Here is a 17630-nt window from a genome sequence, read left to right on the forward strand (position 1 = left end):
ACAGTTTTTCCATCAGTTGATAAAACTTTATCCAGGTTTGATTTACTGAACTAGGCTTCAGCCTGGAGATGTTTTATTAATGGAAACAGAGGAGACAACAGTTTGCTGGCTCTGAAAGATCCTATCCTATTTTGATCAAAATCAGTGACCGTCAAGAAGAACTGAATTTTGATCACTAACTGTATAAATAATAATTTATACAGTCCATTAATTTATAATGCCCATAATTTTTTACTACACTATGGAACTCTTGGGCACTATTTTAAGCAAAGTTCAGTTTTTAGAGATGCTGACTAAAGCCACCACCCACTGTTAAGTTTCTCAGAACTTTTCTAAAATCAGGTGAAGAAACTCTCATTAAGGTGATTGCTGCTCATTCCAGGGTTCTCTTTTACTGAAAAATTTATACAAATGCTTGTGCATGTGCAGCAATTCTTTCGCCTGCTGATTTAAAACTTATAAAAAATACACTAAAAATATATATTAAATCAGACTCCTATTACAATCCTCCTGCTATTACAATCCTTCAATTACTGACTGAATAGAAGATATTTGAAAAAGCAAAGGAAAAATTACAACTTGTATCACTCTAGTAACAATAGTGACCTAGCCTAAACAGATAGATATTGGACCATAAACTCATTTCAGCAATCCTACATATCACAGGTGTTACATTCTCTCTGGAATTTTGAACTGTAATATTCCAGACAAATGTTTATTTCACCTCTTAGCTGTGCAGAATCAGTTATAAAGTCTACCTCTCACTTCTTAGTCAAACCTCAGTACTCGAAATACATTCTAACTAGCCAACTTTCGAAGAACTACAACAGAACACCATGCACCTGCCATTGTCTTCTCCTGACAAAGGCCATTCTGATTCCCCTAAACTTAGGGATTACTTGGACCTAGGCAACCCTTAATGGTTTGGAATTTTCTTAAGAAATGTTTAATCAACATATACTTAAGGCTGTCAAAAACTAGATGAGTAGACATGATCAAAAATAGATTAAACTAACTGAAGCTGTTATTTTTCCTTTATCTTTGACTGATATTGGATATTACTATGTTCTATATATAAGAAATACAAATGCCATAAAGAAACATGCAGGTAGAGACAATAATATATATTACAATATTGTATGCAGTGACTACTGTAGCATTGATTCTGAGCTCATTGCACTGAATAATATTACTTTTAAAAAGTGAAAAAAGAGTGTATGGGGTGAAGCAATTTCACAAATTTTAATGAGTAGAAAGTAGAGTCTGGATTTTGAACATTATGTGTCGCTTCTAAATATACAAATGTATAAATTCATAATAAAAAGGAAAAACTACTGAAATATTTTGATTTGGTTGTTGGCTTTGTTTTTTTTTTTTAAATATACAAGTTATTTAGTTAAGGAAAATTATCTGTCATTTAAACATTACAACAACTTTTTGTGAGTGCTGACTTTTTGACAGGTGTCCCAGCCAGGCTGGTTACTGATCTTGTATCATCTTGATTATCGCTTCTTTTTCGCACCTCACTGCAAAAAACAAAAACAAAAAAAATGTGCTCAATTAACACATTTTTATTCATGTTCACTCTTCTGTTTTTCCCTACTATATGTTGCAGAGTTTATAACCATCTACTATACAGCTAATACTATGTAAATTAGTATGGAATCAACATGTATCACAAGTTTCCAATTTGGTAATAATACTGACATTGCTATATAATTCATAGTGATAAAAATCTAATTTTTTTAATATCTAGTAACTCCCCCATGTTCTGATTTATCTTCCATTTTCTTTTGAGAAGTGTTTCTTATTTGCTTCTTACTTTACCATAGAAAAAGAGTATGTTCATAGGTCTAAGTATAAAACCAAATAACTTCAGTTTCAAGTATAAATTTAATTTAATAGAAAAAATGCATGTTGTTGGATGTTTTTTAGAAATGCAGACTTAAAAGCTGTGCACATATAATTGATTATGGGTTACAGAGCATTGGCCTTTCAAAATTACACTTTAACCAAAAATGGTTTGAAAAGGTAGTAGAATTGTAATATTTGGCTCACACACTATCATAGAAATACCAGGGTGCTAAATGTACATAAACAGAATTTCCATCTTGTAAAAAATTTAGAGAAGGAGACATCAAAGAAAATATATGTAATCAGAATGTTCTGTAATAAAACTGAATACTTATTAATATGTGTAAAAGAAACAAAAAATAATTACACATAGAATTATTACATTTCAAAATAAATTATGGATGTGTCAAGAAAATGAATCCATGTACAATTAAAATTGCAATTCATTCAGCAAATAGGTCTTAAAATTGTGGGCTCTGTAACTGAGTCCTGGTTAATTATTGAGAGAGCTTTGTAACATTTTCAAGCAAAAATGTTACTTCATTAAACTGAGAATGCATCCCATCTTGCATTTGCCTATAATGATTTAACAGAGTATTCTTTTCAAATTTTTTTTTTAGCACTGGTACAATTTTAAAAGTATATATGTATCTTTCTATGTGCATTCACATACAATGTCCTTGTTATAAAATATACTCAGATGTGTTTAGGTGAAAATAGAAACAATTACTTACCGAGCAAGATGAAGAACTGCTTCTACAATATTAGATCCATCTTTAGCACTTGTTTCACAGAATAGCGCATTGTAAGTCTGTGAGTAAAAATAAAATGCAAAGCTAACTGACCTGAGACGGTTCCCATGGGTACATTTAATTACAAATAGTTTCCTGAATAACACAAAGAATGACAGTACATTTAAATGAACAGGATTTTTTCTAGTGCTCTTTATTGTCCAACACATTCTCTTTAGTACTGTGAAATAAAACAGTAATTGTTTTTTAATTATTTCTGGATTATAATCAGTATATTCTAAATTAATAAACTGAATAAAAGCCATATTGTAAGCTTAATGCTCAAACTCAATCTTCTTGTCCACATGACTGCAAAATATAAGAAAGTGTCCAGGACAGGTTACTTCATCTAACTTGCTAGCTGTTGTAATTACACAATCTGGTTACTGTAGGTTAACAAAAAAAAACATCATTCCATAAGTAACAGACATGGTATCTGCCCCAGTATAATCAATCACTTGTGCAAGCACTCAGCCACTCAAGACCCTTAAGATACTTCCTATTATTATTCTATAAAATAAAGGATTTGTACATCTCTTTCACCCATATAAATACATGCAAAAATAACTTGTACACACTTCTATTTATGACAAAGAATTCCTTTTTTCTTTTGGCACATGTGGCAGGAATATAAGAGAGGCTCTTGAATATGAAAATACTCCACACAAAATCTGGACAGACAAAATCAGTCAAAGTGTGCTTCATATTTGAACCGGCAACTTCTATTCAGCAGCACAAAAACTCAGTCTTTGTCCATCCACCTTTTTACGAGAAAGACTGAGAAGTCTTCCACAGCCAGTAATGAAGTTCAGCTCAGCAGACACAGAGATGTGATTTAATCCACCAAACATTCCTAAGACCATTTTATATTAATGAGGGACACTTGGACCTTACCATAGCGAGCTTTTCTCCATAGTTTATAGGCACACACTTTTGCCCTTGTTCCATGACATCTTGACGGAGATCTGCCTTGTTTCCCACTATCATAATTGGGATATTCTCGTGAGTTGCATCCTGTGAGGAGAATTTTATTTCCTTATTGCTAGAACACTCAGAATACAAAGAAGTGGCTAACATCATCATGTCGTATCAATTTCCTTTCTACAAAGTCTTGCACACTAGTAGAAAAAAACTGACAAACTATGAAAGCTATGCTGAGAACTTTCTATAAACCACTCAAAATGTAAGCAGTCAGCTTAACTATCAGCCTGCAAAGATGTATTTCCATTCCCATAATCGTTGTTTCCCAAAAAGGAATTTAATGTGTTAAGTTAATCTAATGCTATTGGTTACTGCATCTAAATGCTGTATGACAAAATTACTAAGGGAAAAGTAAACAATTCCTATACCATCACTAAAAGAAAATGCTTTCACAAAAGATGAACTAAGTATTTTGCTTGTCACTTCCTCTCCTATTAAGCATCCCCAGCACAAGAGAAAAACCCCTTGAACTTAATGCAAATTCATATTCAAATAAAAAATCAAGAAGTAGAAAGAAATACTGAAAATTTCACTTGAGCTATAGCTAATTTTCAGAATCTAATATATTGGTTTAAAATACAGACTCCTGGGAATATTCAAGCCATCCACAAGAAGTTATCTGAAATATGTTACCACATTCCTTTTAAAAGGAAGTGAATGGGAAGAGTGTCATTGCACAACATCCGTTAACACAAAAAGACATAGCAGAATGAATTCTAACCGAGTATGTCAGGATACATTTAGGACTTCCATGTAGCTTTTATTACTATGACAGCCTCCAGATTGGATAACTACAATTTACATCTAATATAATTTTATAAATAAAAAAACGAATAATGCAGTGAAACATAGCTTCTAAGTTCTAACATATGTAAGGGTCTTACCTCAATCATATCCACCCATTCTCTCACATTAATAAAACTTTTTTCACATGTTACATCATATAGTAGTAAGACACCATCTGCTCTTCTGAAGTATGATTTAGCAATACTTCGAAATCTTTAAGAAAAAAAAATAGAAAATTTGCATAAGGCCACATTATCAAACAATAGTTCAGTTTAATATTATTAAGTCTTTTCCAACCTTAATGGTTCTATGATTTTATGATCCACCTACATGTAACTTCCTAAACTGATTGGCTCACTTTACTTCCTTTGAAAAGGATAGAAATCCAGTAAAATTATTTGAAGACTTCATGATCAATTACAGCCATCTTTGTAATGAACTTTATATAACCTTCTCAACTAAGTACAGTAACTAGGTATTTACACTAGATATTAAAATATTCTTCACAAATTTATTACATGACAGGAGACTGATTGGATCCCTACCTACATACAGTCCAACACAAACCTTAGTCAATGAACATATTAAAGTGACTTCCATGGCACTACATTAACCTCTTAATAAGCCCTAAAAGCTATCGGTAAAGAAGTAATGGCTCTCAAGTAAAGACGTCATAGGATTTCGCGGAAACTATACAGTATTTTAGAGAATCCTGGATATAAATTCAGAAATACAAAGATATTGCTGGCAAAATTCCAAAGTCTTTGGAAAGAAGTTTTTATATATTAAATACAATAGAATTGGGACCATGATTTTGAAGGAAAGAACAGGAGATAGGTAGGAAGGGAAGGGAATCTCTAAGAAAAAGCCTGCTTAAAAATACAGGTGTATAAGAACAAAGAAAGCTAAAGACTAAAAACAGAAGAAACCATATGCATCTACTCCATCATTTAGTATTGCCAAGGAGGGACACACAGATTTAGTTTACCTCAACTATTTCTCCCTATAGTGAGAAAAGATTACCTCAAGCATCACTGAAGCTAACACAAATATTCCATCTGTCTTGAGGTCTCATCAGAGAAAAACTGCATCAGTTTACACATATTTACATATGGACCATACAATTAATGTTGGGTTTTTTTTTCAGCTAGATGAAAAAAGGTAAATGACTTTTACAAACAAAAGAATTCAAATAAGCTAAGTGCAGAGGATCACTAACCTCTCCTGCCCAGCTGTGTCCCACAGCTGTAACACTGTAGGTTCTCCATCAACAATTAGTCTTTTCATTTGAAAATCCACACCTGAAAAGAATTATGTGTAGTATAAAAAAAACCATCAATAATCTTAAAGAAACCACCAAAATTGAAAAGGTAGGGGCTACATACAACAGTTTATCCAAAATTCATCTCTTTTAATAGGTTATGAGATTTCAGTCAGTCATCCTTGCATACTTCTGAGCTGCAATAATCCCCTGAATGTATTTGCCTTTTCACAGAAGAATTAATACAAATTGTATCTTGAACATCAAACAGGATATCTCTCGCTGCTCTATTTCACTAGTTTTATCAAATAAGTTAAAATGTTTATAAAAAATTTGATTTTAAATACCAAGGAAGAAAAAGATAAATTAGAACAGAAGAATCCTGACGAGGCAGTAAAACAAACATTTAAGTATGATTTGATTGGAAGACAAAATTCAATCTTTGGAATACTTGAGATTTAAGTTTATATATATATACAGAAGAAGCCAGAAATCCTTCTAGCTGTATTTAAACCAAAGCTTCAATAACACTTTGAAGAAATAGTATGAAAGACATCAAAGGGTAGTATGAAATACTAAGGAAAGAGGGAAGTGTTGAGAAAAAAAGAAAGCAATGAAAAATGCAGAAAAGCTCATACACACACAGAAAGTTCCTTACACTGACATTCCTCCTCTGGTGCTTTGTGTTGTTCAGGAAGAGGCTTCATAAAGAAAAACTAAATTAGACCAGTACCCAATTATCCACTACAAACAGCTGTTATTACTAAGCTTTAGTACTCAATTAGGTTTCACAGCCTGCATGAGAAATTCAGTATAGCCCTAACAAGTAATCACAAAGGCAAAGCTTTTCATCCTCTTTGCTACAAAATAACAATGGAATTCATTTCAATATTTTAAGAACACCAACTATACCCAGAGTTGCACTGGTATTGCCTTGAAATTCATTCTTGCAAAATCTCATAAGAAAACTGGATTTTCCCACTGCTGCATCTCCAGCAAGAACAATCTTGTAAGCCTTCTCTGTACTGGGGTATTTTGGAGTGCATTCAGTTGCATCTGACTGAAAATAAAAATAATCCCTCTGTAACAACTCATAAAAAAATCCACCCCTCTGTATCATTCTCTTCCATTTTTCCCCTGAAGAACTGGTTACCTGAGGAGTGAGAGCAGGTATGTGTTTCCTTGTTGAAGCAACTGAGCTGCTTCGACTAACTGGTCGTGAGGGCTTCCAGTCTAAAACTACAGTGCTGTTAGCAGGATTGTACACTTCTTCATCTCTGATCTCTGGAACCTGAAAATATGAGTTAGTTCTTTGGTGAGAAAAGTATGTTTTTCTGGAAAGCCACAGCCAAGATTGATTAAAACATTTTAACAGTTTGGATTAAACAGAGATAAATGAACAGACACAACTGTGCAATTTTAATCAAAATACTGTGATAATTCTGTTCTCATTCATTTCTGCAGTTTAGTATAATCTACATTTTGTCTTTTAACATTTTTATTGTTTGGCATCTATTCTTTCAGTACTCTAATAGAGTAAACTAATTTCTATATAAAAATTTCAGCTTAAAACATAGTCATAAAAACAATTGAGACAATACTTTATTTCAAATCTTATTTTGCAAACATTAAGAATTTCCCCAAAACCATTACTCTTTATACTATTACTACGCAAGCTAAATTAAGTAGAGCACAGCTGTAATCAACATTATTTGTAGCCAAGTCTCCACAGAGATTAATGTCTACTAAATCCACAGCAAACAATTTACCTTAAAAGAGCATATTCTACTGTGCTTGATATTATTTTTACTATGCAGTTCTCAGAAACTCTTTCAGGATTACTATTAATAAAACAGACACACTTTCTTAGATTTTTTTAGTTCTCCAAGACCTTAGAATACTGTTAGCACACATTGATTTACAGGCTATCTCACACCATCTCCACTGCCACAGCACAGTAAGAGCAAGGGAATAGAAACCTATTTTATTTCTGCCTGATTTTTTATCATTAGATAATGAGCTCTTTTCTGCATAGAGTTTAACAACCTTCAAAAAACACATAAACTTCAAAAATGAAGTTATTACCTCAAAAATGTATCAAAAAATGTAAAAACAAAAAGAGAACTACTTATACATTCTCAAAAAAAAGTTCACTAATTAATTTAAATAAGTATGACCCAAATATGTACTTTTAACTGGCCTGTGAGCAAAGATCCATTTTATTTTAAAAACAGAAAGCTAATTTTGTCTCCAATCAAAGTCTTTTCTCAGAGACAAAATAAATCTGGCACTTACATCTGTTTCAGAAGCATCACCACCAAAACCTTCCTGCATACCCTGTGACCTTTGAAAAGTCCTTTGATGCCTATATTCCACTTCTGAATCATACTCATTTGAATCTCTCAGGGTAGACAAACCACTGTCAAAACAGCTCTCAGGTAAGCTGTCAACTTCACAGTTTATCCTTTGCATCGGATCACAAAGAGCTAAAGAATCATAATCTTCATCGACACATGACGAATGAGAGGACCTAATAAAAAAATTATTGGAGGGGAAAAATAAATTATTCCATATAATAAATAACTGCTCTTCCCAACAAAATGTGAGCCCGTCTGGAATAGTGAATTCTTAGAAATGCTGATATTAAGTTTAAGACATATGTCAATTCCTATCTTGCCTTTATTGCCTTTCTCAATCATATGTCTTGGGATGCTCAGGTCAAATTATTTAATCTATGTTACTGATGATGACTTTCCAAGTCTCAGTAATTATGATGATCTGTTAATTTTAAAAAGCCTATCTTAAAAAACATTCAGAAAGTGGTGTACTATGCAGACATGAGAAAAAGAAAAATACATACAATGTTTTATCAAATTTTGGCCTACTGTAAGACATAAAACGACCCTGACATACTGTATATCATTTAAATTAATGCATTTGCTCACAGAGGCATGCATGCCAATAAGAAACAGCTATAAATATAGAAGATGGAGCAGCCAAGTTCAGGAGTAATTTTCTTACAGTTTGATAGACCTAAACTTTTTACACAGAATTCCTCTCTTTTCCCTTAACTTTCCTTTAAAAGTCTTTTTTTTTTTTCATTCTGGATACTGTAATATATAAAAATATTTTAATGAATGCTGCAATGACAGTATGGCTTAAAGAAAAAAAGGTTTTATTGATGGAAATAAAACCACACAAAAAGGAAGGTTAATAGAGTAAATCTTACAAAATCAATCTTATAAAAAAGGTTACAATGGCTACAATCATTATCATGCTCCTTCAGCAAGACAGGGATAGGCATCAACTAAAGTGAGGCAGTAAAGGTCCCCAAGTCATAGCAGAGAAGAGAGGGTCTTGCTTAGCCCTGTTGGGAATGAATGTGATGCACTGACCTGCTAAATCAGACAAGGTCAGCATCAATCCTTGTAATAACAGCTTGCTCCCAGAGGGGCTCCCGTGTGATGGCACAACACAGGAGAATACACTGGTAAAATCACCAAATTATGAAGTTGTTACTGAGTTGATTTCCTCCCTGCACCTGGCCAAATGGGGGTAACAGTGGCATCATCGTCCTATGTAGTAACATTTAGAACCATCTAATTTACAACCCTTCAGGCTAATGAATAATCACATGAATTAATGTGATCTTTGCTGTAGAATATCAACACGCACATGGTCTTTGCATTCAAGCACCTGCTAGCCATATCAAATCACTGAATTACAGAGGAAGAGTGCATGCTATAACAAAGTTAAGCTTGTCAGGCATTCCCTGAAAAAAAGCTCTTTAGGAGGCAATTCTCAACTATATTGAACTATGAATTCAATGCTGGGAATTTCATATATGTTTAAAGCAAGTTAGAGCCAGATGAATCTTACAGACAAAAAAAAATATCTTACATATTACAACGAATTGCTTAAAATATGTTTGTATACAAACCAATACCTCTTAATGCTGATCTGATATCAGGAGACAAAGTACTGAAAACAAACAGGTTTTGGGACATTCATATCTCTTTTTTTCTTTTGATACTATCAAGTCACACATGTTAAGATTAAGCTTCATTCCTACAACATACACTTTCTTCTAAAGTGGCTTGTATTTCTCACTTTTGTGGAAATGCAAGCATTGCACCATGTGCCATGTACTAATAAATATTCATACAGAACAACATAACTAAACCTCCAGAGAGGTTTTAGTTAATCCCTCAGAAAAATTACTGAATGTAGTATGCAATTTGGAGTGGATGCCTCTAAAAATTTGCAGAGGGTCCAACATTGAGGAATTGGGTTTATGTACATTCAGAGACAGGAAAGTGTTTCTGACAACCAAAACTTGACAACCAGCAATCACATCTCACATGGAGACAACAGAGTAAGAATGAACACTACTGAATGAATGGAGTGTGAAGCAGAATAAAATTTAATTCCTATCCAGGATATTTTTCTTTCTGGCAGACTACTAAGACCTCTATTAGAGATCTCTCTATGGTTTGGATTACCACTGAAAGAAAAAGAAGATAATCTATCAACTGAATAAGTACATACATTTTTGCTGATGGATCTAACTGTTTAAAAAAACAAGTGTGAAAGCATAACATGACAGCGGTCAGGGTTGCCTCCAATACCCACTGTCTTCAGTGAGTCTCTGAAATTATGAGGAAGTTCTGATCAATTATCTGTAAGTATTATCAGTAAGTATAAATACCTCTGGCCATCTAATTGCATTTAGATAACTTACTGGTTTTGTACTCTTATCCCATTAATATCCAAGTCCATTCTCTACTCTTGCATTTCAGTGTGAGATGAGGTGATTTGAATAATCAGGCCCACATTTGTAATAATTATTATATGGGTAAAATGGCACACAAGCTGAACATAAAACCAAAAATGTTTGATTTCTCAAGTACTGAGTAAATCTAACAAAGGTCCTCAGAAGAGTATTATAGTTTCTTGGAGACAAAGAGACTGAGACTCAAACTAGAATCAAAATAGGTCAAGACCAGACAAGAGGCTGACCTCTCCATAAGTTTATGCCTTCCTGAAGAAAGTTATCCTGAACTTTCTGGAATAATTTATAAGATTCCTATTGACTTTAGTATATTTTGGACCATTTGCTATGGTCACACATTACTTCTAAATCAGACAGAACTATTTTCTCTTATTTAACAGTAATCTGCTCTTCTAAGTCATTCTCAAATTAACAAAAGCAAGCCTGGCTTACCTGTCATACCGTGGGTTTAAAGGAGAATGTTCACCATTAAATTTAGGACTGCTTCTAGAAATGGTACTTCCTGGTGAGGTATTTGCTAACCGCTGCAACAGATACATAATAAATGTTGAGAAAAAAAGCTGGATGTATTTAATATATATTTCTTTATATTATCTATCTATATTTACCTACTTGCATTTAGTTAAACCTCATACTTTATGTATGACTGAGGGTCAGAAGGCTTATTTCCTATAGCATTTAGGCTTCACCACTGCCTTTATACTGAACATACTAGTCATATTCAACCACAGAAGACAACAGAAATTTCCAAGAGGATGATTTCATTGACTGCACCTCAAGACTCTGAAATGCTAAGCTTTGAAAAGTGTTATTTAGATCATTGCATGCTGAAAAAAAAGAACTGTCACTATCTGAGCTAGTTTCAGGAGAGCAACCTCCTAGTTCTTGAGAGAGATCGTGAAGGAAAGGTCTTGACAAAGTATTTTGTACATTCTGCTGTGCCTCCATACATTTATTCACTGGAAACAGCTTTTTCTGTCTCCTCTGTAATATGCTAATTTATATTTCCAGGCATGACAGTAGGAAATGGTATCCATTGTTGTATCTGTAGTGAAGCTCTGGTAGTTTGTATCAGCAAAAAGCACTCATGTTCACTGGTATGGAATACTGGAAACAGGCAGTGACCTGACTCCTATTTTCTTCCTTCCTGTCCAGTACTGTCTTTGTGGGCCCATTATTCTGGGCACATCCTTCTAAAAAAGCTATCTGCTTTAGTCATGATGCCCAATCATTAGTTTTAAGAGTTTTAACAGGTTTCACAGGATTTCAAAATGATGGTGTAGAGTAGGTTTTTTCTTACTTTCAAGCCTTCCTTTCTCTAGTTTGGAGGATATCAGGTGACATTTACTACAAGAGACTCCAATGCAGTTCTGAGAGCAAAAAAAGGGTCTAACTAAGATCTCTATTAGTAGTCCATGCTATTGATTTTCCCAGTGACTTGCCTGGACAAAAGTTCAAGTTAGGTTAAGACCTTGCTACTAAAAAAGGGCAGTTTTCTGAGAAAGTGCGTTGTCAATGGTAGGACGCTCCCATACACAACACAAACCCTTTAGCACAAGAGAAACTGTTGATTTATTCACCTCATTAAATATCACAGAATATTAAAAAAATAGTCACTTTCCAAAGCACTTCAGAAAGCACTTATACTCTAATAAAACTTCCATTAAACATAAGTAAAATCTAACAAAACTACACAGGAGTATTCTCACAGAGAGTCCACTGAATAAAACACAATTTTCTGAGTACCCACTGAAGTGCCAATTTAAATGTGCTGTGTTGATTCTTATACCTTTCATGACAATATAAAAAAATAATAAATACATACCAATGATCTGTTGTACTTGCTGAAACTGTTTTCAAGTGCACTTCTTAAACCATCATTGCTGTCATGTAATTTTCTATTAGCTGATCTAACAAGGAAATACAGTTTAACTTGAAGAACTCAAGAAACCACAAAAAGCTATGTAATTACTCAAAAAGAAAAATTTTCAAAATACTTCTAAAAAACCCTTTCTTTCTTTAGCTAAATACTAAAAAGTAATATGAAACTAGAAACACATTGACAGGTATTGACAGATACTCAAACAAATTATCTGAAAAAAATCACTGTGAATTTTAGGCTTCAGTGGCAACCCAAGAAGCCCATTTTCACTTGTACAGCATGGTCTCTGGTCAGCTGAGTAGGAAAAAAGGTACTGTAGGAACAAAATGACTACTCTTTAAATATTGCTGAGGTGATTGTAAAGACAAATATAATTAATGTGCTTGAAATAAAAAATATGTTTAGGATGAGGACATTAGTAAAGATATTTAAAAAATCTATTCATTGTAACCCTTCTTGTGAACCTATTGTATAATAATGCACACTCTCAGTACTTTCCAGACAACAAGACAGGGAGTTACTAGAGAACCAAAGCCAAAAGAAAAAGGAGTCAGGCAATAATTTTTATGATAGCATGAATAGACTCAAATTGCATTCAGCTAATTAGAAAGAAATGAAACTTAGTGAGACTAAGAAAATAAATGGAAAGAAACCAACTGAAGTGTTAGTGTGTCAGTACCACAGTGGAGTTAATACCACAAGAACATTTATGACAGTTGAGAATACCTTTTATGATAATTTAGGCTGTTTCAGTATTTTCACTTGCAACTTTTTCCCAAATTCCACCCTGACCTTTTGCACACAAAAACACTTATCCCAAATATGGCAGGACAAAGTTTGATAATTAAAAACTGGATTTCTCAAAACTTACTGAAGAATTTCAATTTGTCTTTCCAGATTATCTCTGTCTTCAGTATACTCTCGGATAATTTCTAGATCCCTGGGAAAAAAAAAAAAAAAAAAAAAAAAAAAAAAAAAAAAAAAACACCAAACTTAAATGAATTTATACTTAACAGCATATTCTTACATTTTTGCCATATTGCCTTTGGCAGAGTGGCAGAGTTCACACTTATGCTGAAATATGCTGAGAGCAGTTTCCCACAAAATGACTTCATTAATCTCTGCCATTATAACTCAACAAAGAATGTGAATAAAAAATGAAAGTTGTACAAAATAACCATAGGGACTGACGCCTTTTCCCTTGAAATATAATTTGTGTTATCTGATGATAACCATACAATGAAACTGCCTTTTTTGCTCCATTAAAAGAGTAACTAGAAGTAGCATTCAATACTTTAGAAAAACAAATGGTTAAGGCAGACATGAAAGGCTTCCTAAACTATTCTCCCTAATATTCATACAGATCCTCATGTGAATGTAAGCCATGAAGAAAAAAAATGCTTGATGCTGTACTGTTGTTTTATTACTAATAAGGTCCCACTCAAATCAATGGATATTGTTGCAAGATTGTGAGAGTTAGCATCATAGCCAGAACTTGCTCTTTCAGAAACCTAACAAGAAAAATGAACAGCATTGATGACATGATATCAAATATGTCCTTATCCTTTAGAGCAAATTTAGAAAATAACATTTGCCAACTGCATACATAATAATTACATCAGAAAATAGATTTTGTTTTTTTCCTTGAAAATATTATCATGTAGAAGAAGTACTTACCTCTCAGTGTTCAAAGACTGATCTGCATACTCGCTTTTCAAGGTATCTAATTCACTCTGTAGAAAAGCTATATTTGTCTGTGCTTCTAAGAGATCTTTCTTAAGTCTCTGATTTTCCTGCAAAAAAAGGAAGATATTAGATGTTAGCTGCCATAGTCACCTCTACAAAATGTTGATATTTTATAATAGTAGAATAAAAATCATCGAAGTTACATAAAAATGAAGCACTCTAAGATTTGGCATAGAGAGGGAAAGAAAATGAAAGAAGGCTAAATCAACAGAGAAGTCAGTAAATTAACATGCAAGAAACTCTTAACTTTTATTTTTCCATTCAGTTACAAAAAAAATGGGACCCCATCTTTTCAAGCCATTTCTAAACATCCCACATAGAATGTGTATACATTTAACAAGACTTTTTTTCAATTTAACAGATCCATGTACACTTACCCAACACTTTAAAAGTTTACTTTCTAGATTACCATTACTAAATGTAATCTAGAAAGATTACCATTACATTTAAAGAAAAAAAAAAAAAAACAACAAAAATCAAAACCCAAATCCCCACAAGTATAAGAATCTGTATTGCAGACACTAAAACTGAGACTAAATTAATATGTTGATAATAATAATACTCTCTTACCAGCAACATATCATGTATTCTTTTTTTCAGTTCAACTACGTCTTCCCTGTGGTTGACATACTTGGATTGTTCCTCCAGCTTGAAGTATTAAAAAAATACACAATTAATGTCTTTGACTGTTCTGATTAAAAAAAAAAAAACACCTTATGGAAATCACAATAAGTGTCCTTAAAAGGTTTTACAGTTACTAAGGCTTTTAAAACTTAAGCATTTTTCCAAATGTACTAGTAGACTAGCATTATTTTAAAAATCACTGGCTTTCTAGAAAATTTATATGCATTTTGCACTCTTTAGGTATAAAACATTCATTACTAGTGACACAGAAGACAGCTGTTAAGATAGAAACAGTAACTCTAAAAAAATTATAAAAAAATATTACTACATCAGTTATGTAACACTTGGACAAGAAACTCTCATGTTTCTTGTAATAAATTTCAATTTCTACAAATGTTCTTCTAAGTGCAATAAAATACAAAACCCAAAAAAATATATCCACCATGATCACTATAATTCTGGTAAAACTTAAAGCAAAAACCAAGGTCAAAATTAAACCCATATTACAAAATATCATTCCTATCTGAGATTTCATTTTACTTTATTACTAGGTATCAAATTATAAGATCAGATTGCAGCTGAGCTCTAAAAGGCAATATACATAACGTTGGGTACTAAATGGCATTATATGTAAATTACTATATCTGGGTTGCCAATTCCATCTTTATCTAAAATTTACAAATACTAAGTGGCAATATATTGGACTATTTCTAATGGACCAAACACAAGACTAGGTAACTGCAATGTTAACAACCTGATGGACCTAGAAAATTGTTAAGATACAGAATTTAGGTAATAGTTGCTGCTCCCTTTCCTAAGTATTTCAACAAATTACACAGCATCAATACAAAAGCACAGATGACAACACAACCTAAAAGTTATCTGCAGTTGCCATTTACTAATAAAAATTAATTTAGAAACCTACAATTATGATTATCTATCTTGAGGGAGGCATTTCATAAGGTCAAAATCTCTTAAAACACTTTAAAAATCTCACCAGACTTCAACTCACCTTTTTAAGTCTTTTTATTGTCACCTGAAGATCCCCAACTTCAGTGTCATACTGCCGCTTCAGCTCATTTAGTGCTTCTTCAGCTTTTTTCTTCTCCTGCAATATTTTCAATCTCATTAGAAGTTAAGACAGGTTTCAAATGTTTATCAGAAAATTCATTCATCGGTTTGGAAAGCATACTTTTTACTTAGACAAATGTGTCCTTCCATTCTGTCCCTTCCTTAAGATCCATAGGTTCTGATTCTGTAATTATAGTGCACTTGTAAAACACTCAAAGAAAATGGTGGCATGAAAGCAATGATAAGGGTCCATTCAGTGTTGTTCTTTCATGATTCTTGTGTTTAACATTCTCAATGTCACTTACTTTTTTACTTCTGTTTTTCTTTTTAATTTTTTTTCTTGCAAGTGCTAGAACATTACAGGCCCCTGTCAGTAAAACGCAAGCAGACAACAGCATCTCTAGTTTTAGATAAATTGTACCATCCCAGGAACAGAGACAAGGGCGTGATTTTGCTTTTTGTGTCTATTCAATACCATCCACATTACCATGATGATCTCAGCAGATGGAAATGGAAGCAGTGCCATCTTTTACCAGAGCACATGGCAGGATATGTGCCTGTATTTAGAGACTGCACCAAGTACTGCCCACGGAGATGTTCAGGGGTGAATGCCCTTTTGTGGGTCAAACGCCCTCTTTCCCTTGTATAGCCTACATTATTAATATTGTTGTGATTACTGCAGCCTTCCAGTAAACTATAATGTCAGTTTCCTCTATTACTGGAAGGAGCAGAAAGGGTAAAAGCTGACAACAGGAGTGGGTTTAATTTTCTCACTGTGCTTGAAACCAGCACAAGTGCTCAGTCTAAATACCAATACCTGTATATGGTACTCAGTCTGATATCAAACCAATTTGTGCATCAATCACAATGATAAGAATAGTGTGTGTGGTGTGCTATTGACTGGTGTGTTTCTCACTCCAGTCGCTCCCCAGGGACTCCAGTTTCACTACACAAGAAGTCAGAATGCAGCATTGAGAAGTGGAGCCAAAGAGACAGGTTGAGTTTTCACATGGAAAAGGCAGACATGGATTTTGCTTTGAATTCAGAATTAGAATTTCCCATAGGTGACATTGAAATTCATGTGTTAAAATGATAATCAAAGTAATCAATTTAAGCTGGATTCCCCTACTGTTGCCAACTACATAGACTCACGAGTATTGTTGGGTAACTGTTTGCATCCCTTGAAGAAACAAAATACAGGATAGGCTCATGCAGAAGCAGGTGTCCCAGTGGCATGAGTGAGATCACTCTGACAAACAATAGCCTTGATTACAGACATTAAGATTAATGGCTTAGTACATTCCCACAAAGTAAATAACTTAACGTTTACTCTCAGGGCGTTTTAATAGGTGTGGTTTGTGGAGCTAGGAGCTACAAGGAACACTGGAGAGTGAAAATGAAAAAAGCCCTGTGAGAAACAAGTAAACAGACCATCTTTTATACCTATAGCTAGATGCAAAGAGTGATTGAGAATACAGACTAGATGTACACAATACACAGAAGACTGACTTCTGCATAAGACCAGTACATAACTGTACTGAGTAAACAAACACATCCCAGACATCTTTTTAAAACAGTGAAAGAGGGCATTCTGTGGTTTTATTCAGTGATGTATCACTTTTTGAGGACAGCAATTTTTCAGAGAAAATGTGTTTGTTTTCTAGACATTAACAACTTAGCTTCTCTGGAAATGAAAATTTATCTCTACTATGAGCTGCATTACTACTAGTTAAACATGTTAAACCACACTTTTCTTTGGAGGCGTGATATCTTTAAGATTTTTATGCCATTATATTTTGGTTTTAGGAACACTTTTATGGTGTGGTAAGACTGTTTTCTCCT

The 17630-nt window shown here is 33.5% G+C and overlaps 1 protein-coding gene across 1 annotated transcript in view; it reads right to left on the reverse strand.

Moving 5' to 3' along the window:
- Positions 1–1310: 1310 nt before the first annotated feature.
- The window catches only part of RASEF (RAS and EF-hand domain containing), a 28628-nt gene continuing 12308 nt past the window's right edge, over positions 1311–17630 (reverse strand). The window contains exons 4-17 of the mRNA XM_021534473.2: positions 15730–15825; positions 14664–14741; positions 14025–14140; positions 13219–13287; positions 12291–12375; positions 10898–10989; positions 7969–8203; positions 6827–6964; positions 6586–6733; positions 5632–5713; positions 4511–4625; positions 3540–3659; positions 2589–2665; positions 1311–1526 (exon numbers count right to left, since the gene is read on the reverse strand). Coding sequence (XP_021390148.2) covers positions 1418–1526; positions 2589–2665; positions 3540–3659; positions 4511–4625; positions 5632–5713; positions 6586–6733; positions 6827–6964; positions 7969–8203; positions 10898–10989; positions 12291–12375; positions 13219–13287; positions 14025–14140; positions 14664–14741; positions 15730–15825 — 1560 coding nt within the window. The 3' untranslated portion in view covers positions 1311–1417. The remainder of the gene's footprint in view (positions 1527–2588; positions 2666–3539; positions 3660–4510; positions 4626–5631; positions 5714–6585; positions 6734–6826; positions 6965–7968; positions 8204–10897; positions 10990–12290; positions 12376–13218; positions 13288–14024; positions 14141–14663; positions 14742–15729; positions 15826–17630) is intronic.

The sequence above is a fragment of the Lonchura striata genome, chromosome Z, assembly GCF_046129695.1.
Source record: "Lonchura striata isolate bLonStr1 chromosome Z, bLonStr1.mat, whole genome shotgun sequence".
Taxonomy (NCBI): Eukaryota; Metazoa; Chordata; class Aves; order Passeriformes; family Estrildidae; genus Lonchura; species Lonchura striata.